General features: G+C 50.2%; 1 protein-coding gene across 1 annotated transcript in view; it reads left to right on the top strand.

The window, feature by feature from the left end:
• Positions 1-2,100: 2,100 nt before the first annotated feature.
• Pmar_PMAR028386 (hypothetical protein) overlaps positions 2,101-3,941 on the top strand; it is a gene marked incomplete at its 3' end in the record, with an annotated part of 10,828 nt that continues 8,987 nt past the window's right edge. Inside the window, exons 1-8 of the mRNA XM_002786270.1 lie at positions 2,101-2,307; positions 2,440-2,606; positions 2,951-3,039; positions 3,085-3,140; positions 3,197-3,362; positions 3,613-3,648; positions 3,711-3,775; positions 3,829-3,908. Coding sequence (XP_002786316.1) covers positions 2,114-2,307; positions 2,440-2,606; positions 2,951-3,039; positions 3,085-3,140; positions 3,197-3,362; positions 3,613-3,648; positions 3,711-3,775; positions 3,829-3,908 — 853 coding nt within the window. The 5' untranslated portion in view covers positions 2,101-2,113. The remainder of the gene's footprint in view (positions 2,308-2,439; positions 2,607-2,950; positions 3,040-3,084; positions 3,141-3,196; positions 3,363-3,612; positions 3,649-3,710; positions 3,776-3,828; positions 3,909-3,941) is intronic.

The raw sequence follows: 3,941 nt of genomic DNA, 5'->3' as shown, positions 1-3,941 counted from the left end.
AATGTTCTACGGTTGAGGTGCCTGAAAACAGTGGTGAGTCGAGAGCTCTGATACCAGGACAGGCAGCACCGAGCGTTGAGCCTAGATTGTCTTTATTGAAGCGCCGTAGGCGTACATTAGTCGGCGATGCTTAAGCGGATAGTTTAGGCTGAGATCTTGACCCGTACAGTACTTACTACCACTTCTACTTCGGTACACTAGACTGGATCATAAGTTTCGTATGGCAACTCACCATTGATTTTGCGGTGTCATCGCATGGCATGGCGCACGGTTTCACGCACGTAAAGGGGAAGATTTCGTTCAAGTTGGGAAGGCGGTGGAATTGGCCTGTCCGAGTCAGTGCCTCGTTTGCGTGCCATGTATGCGGAAGTCTAGCATGCATGCGCGTTGGAATTGATTCACCTGCATAAGCGACTCGCGAATAGCGAGCCGATCGCAACTTCTCGCGTAGTACGTACGGTACGTAACGTACCTGTTATATCTCGAGTAGTGGGCAACTCTGAGGCAGAAAGTCCAGTTACTGGACTCCAGTAGGTACCTTCCCATGGAGGGCCTCTCTCCTGAGTAGTCTTTAGTGGAGCATTGAACTTGAGCACAACATGGGGTCCCCATGATGGGGATGTCAGTAGACCGTACTTTACGAGGGTTACGTCCGGACAAATGTATTCCGGAACACAAACTGAGTTTTCAACGATCACTTCACCTACTGTAAGGCCCGAGCCAGAGATTGCCGATATCCAGTGCGCCATAGACACCACAATCATAACTCTGGGTAAGCTTTTGATCCATACAGACTCGCTGTTCAGTTTTGGTCTGCTCATCTCCCGTTCTTTATAGGAACGGAGTTACATAGTATGCGAATTGCATAATGCAATGCATGGCCTCCGATGGCAATCTAACTGCTTCAGATGGGATGATCACAAACATGAAGTAATCTTTTGAGTTAATGGCTTAGAAATCTTTAGAGTGAATCCAAGTCGTATCATCCGATCCAAAGAAGTGGAAGCCCGTGTGGGTTGCTGCTGTACTGGCGTTGCTAACGTCGGATAGGATGGCTGCCAAGACAGGCACCTACAGCATGGGATATATCTCTCGATTCGATTCACGATCCATCGATTCGCTTCCGCGTAGGAGGACCATGACGGCTGCCGTCAAACACATGACAAGCCTTGTGCCGCACAAGGCTTCTGAAAAGGCTTTTTCTTCTTGCCGTCCTCGACCTTGTCTTGTTCCGACGCGTCTGGGTGTTTGTGATCTCCACTAAGCTGTATAACTCGACGCGACGAGAAAGGGCAAACTATAAGAGGAACTTGAGCTAGATGACTAAGGTTACGGACAGTCTAATCCATGAGACTCATGCGTGAATCACTACAACTAGAGCAACCTTAATAAGGTCTATACATAAACACCGTAGAGCCACAATGCTCACCAAAGAGAAGCCTGCTACCGTCATCGCGCACCAGCCGTTTCAGGCGCTCGCTATTTTCCAGATACTTCCAGGGTCTGGACATGGCGTTTGATTGCTTAGCAGTAACCGGAGCGTCACTAGTGGCCACGCCCTCCACCTTGCATTTCGATAAGGGAGAAGGAAGTCAGGAAGCTGAATCACTGGCAATATAGATATGACATGTAATTTCATGCTAACCAGATGTGATAGCAACCATATAATGTCATGCCCAGAAGCGCAATCTTATTGCGCCCTCCCCAGCGAGGAGTCCCCATGTAAAGCACCACTGGAGCCCAGCGCCAACTGCAAATAGCGATTTCCACCATTGCGTTGTGTTGTGCACTTGTTGCGGTTGGCGCTTGCCCGAAGATGGCGAGCGCGAGAATAGTCGGACATAGTCGTATAAACTCTGAGCCGTACTATGTTGACACACGTAGAATGCACCCCTCATCAGCGATCGCCTGAGAGTTTGTATTTGTTGGTCTCATCCGCTCTACTATATCAGACGCGTAGTATTCTGATAGGAGCAATATTTGAACACGAGTATTCTTCTTTGTTTATAAACACGATTTGGGTTGGAAGGAGATGCTCGTCCAACGTCACTGAGAAGTCCACTTCCTATGAAGTAGCGTTCTGTGCTTCGTAGCAGTTTTGTCGTCTACTCCCATGAGTCGAGACTCGTCACCCTCATCATCCTCTTCAGCTGCGGCAGTAGCTTCCTCTTCCTCAGTGACGAATCGAGTCATCCTACAGCCCAATAGGGATGTTTGGGGAGCTCGAGGGGAGGCTGCCAATCGGGTGGTTCGGCTCGTGGCAGCTGGAGGCGCCCTCAAGAGGAATGTTAGACGAAAACGAGAACCGTAATAGGACCTGGGAAGAGGCGTTTTCCGAGACAACGTGATAACCGGGCAGCTGTCTGTCAATGGAGTGGGAAGTGTATTGTCGTGGGGGAAGGGTTTAAGGAGGTTCATTTTTAGTATTGTTCGGGACAGGTCCGTTTCTTCGGGCCCGACCAAGTCGGCAACAGTCGCCGGACGGAGTGGGGGCAAACGTCAGAAGATGAGTACACGGAACTCGAAGGTGCATCCAAGCCCTTTGCGGAGAGGAGGCAGGGCGTTGGAGGAGGAGACGATGGGCGAGGCTGGTTTAGAGTCTCTGAGTAAGATAGAGGGGAGAGGCTCCTTCTAGGTTGAGGGGAACATGACACTGTGCTCGATAGCGTAGTCGGGTATAACTGTGCAAACTGGAATGGTAAAATTTCGAGCTCCAACGAATCCTGACCGATGTGGCTTGTACAGAGAATATGCGACGGAAACGTGATGCTGAATAGGCCGTTAACTTTACGGTGGTAGTGGCGTCTAGCATTGCGGCGCTTTGCCTGCTTTCAATAGTGAATACGGCAACCCGTCTCGTTTAGACCAGCTCTCTATGTTAGAGAGTGAGCCTGTGTTCTGAATGGAAGTCTGTTGCTGGGTGTCTAGGTTGAGTAGTAGCCTGTTTCAGGTGATGGATCGGTGGGTGCATGTGAGTGGGCATCGGAGAGGAGCTGGAGTCCGACCAGACCGACCAAGGCAGGGGATGTCACGCAGAAGGTGATCCGCTTCGCTCCGTCGGCTTTTTGTAATAATTTATTGTAGGCTGATGGAGAGGCAGCGGCTCCGATGAGCTCCAGTGAAGTGGCCAACACTGCTGGGTAAGCTGTCTGATACTGTCCGTAGTGAGTTTCGTTTCGAGAGGCTTATCGTTCAGGTCGTCCTCATCTTCTCAAGAAGAGGGTGTAGCATCATCATCATCAGCAGCAACATCCTCGCAGCTGCCGGTTGAGGCGGTCTCTGGAGTGCACGAGTATGTGTGGAAGCATTTCCAAGGCAATGGGGACGATGAAAGGTTGGAGATCATAGCTGAAGTTGGACAGGTGGGCGTGGGAGGATGACCTTTTGAGAGCTGCCACTGTGAGCCACGGACGGAGTTGGTAGGAGTTGTAGACTGTACGCCTCCGAAGATATGATGCCTCCTTCTTTTCTGCACCTACTTGAATAACCTTTCATTACTGCAGGAGTATAGGTGCTTCTTTTATCATGATTCTCTAACGCATACGCCTAAGGCACATTACGATTTTACGGGACCTGTGTGGTGCAGTGAGATAGTGAATCGCTGACTTTCAGGTTCTTCTAGAGGATGCTCAAAAATATGCGGATAAGGTGAGACTTGCCGTTGTCGGGCATTCTGTTGGGGAGATGGTACGGTTGGGGGGTTTTGTCAGAAGTCGATGTTAGAGGAGTTGGCTGACTTGGAGCCTATCATAGGGGGCCATGAGGCTGTTGATGAGTAATAACAGGGGGGTGTGTGTGTAGGGCTTCTGAGGGCATTGTGGGTGGTAGGTTTGTAGACTATCTTCTGTCTATACGGCCGGGTGAAGTGGAGCCGGAGAAGGTGGAGGAGAAGAATGTTACAGCAGATGGTAGTAGATGTGTGTTTGATCGTCTATTGTGGG

The sequence above is a fragment of the Perkinsus marinus genome, assembly GCF_000006405.1.
Source record: "Perkinsus marinus ATCC 50983 genomic scaffold scf_1104296931648, whole genome shotgun sequence".
NCBI classification, from domain to species: Eukaryota; Perkinsozoa; order Perkinsida; family Perkinsidae; genus Perkinsus; species Perkinsus marinus.
The sequence above is the reverse complement of the archived record's forward strand: the minus strand, read 5'-3'. Positions and strand labels throughout refer to the sequence as shown.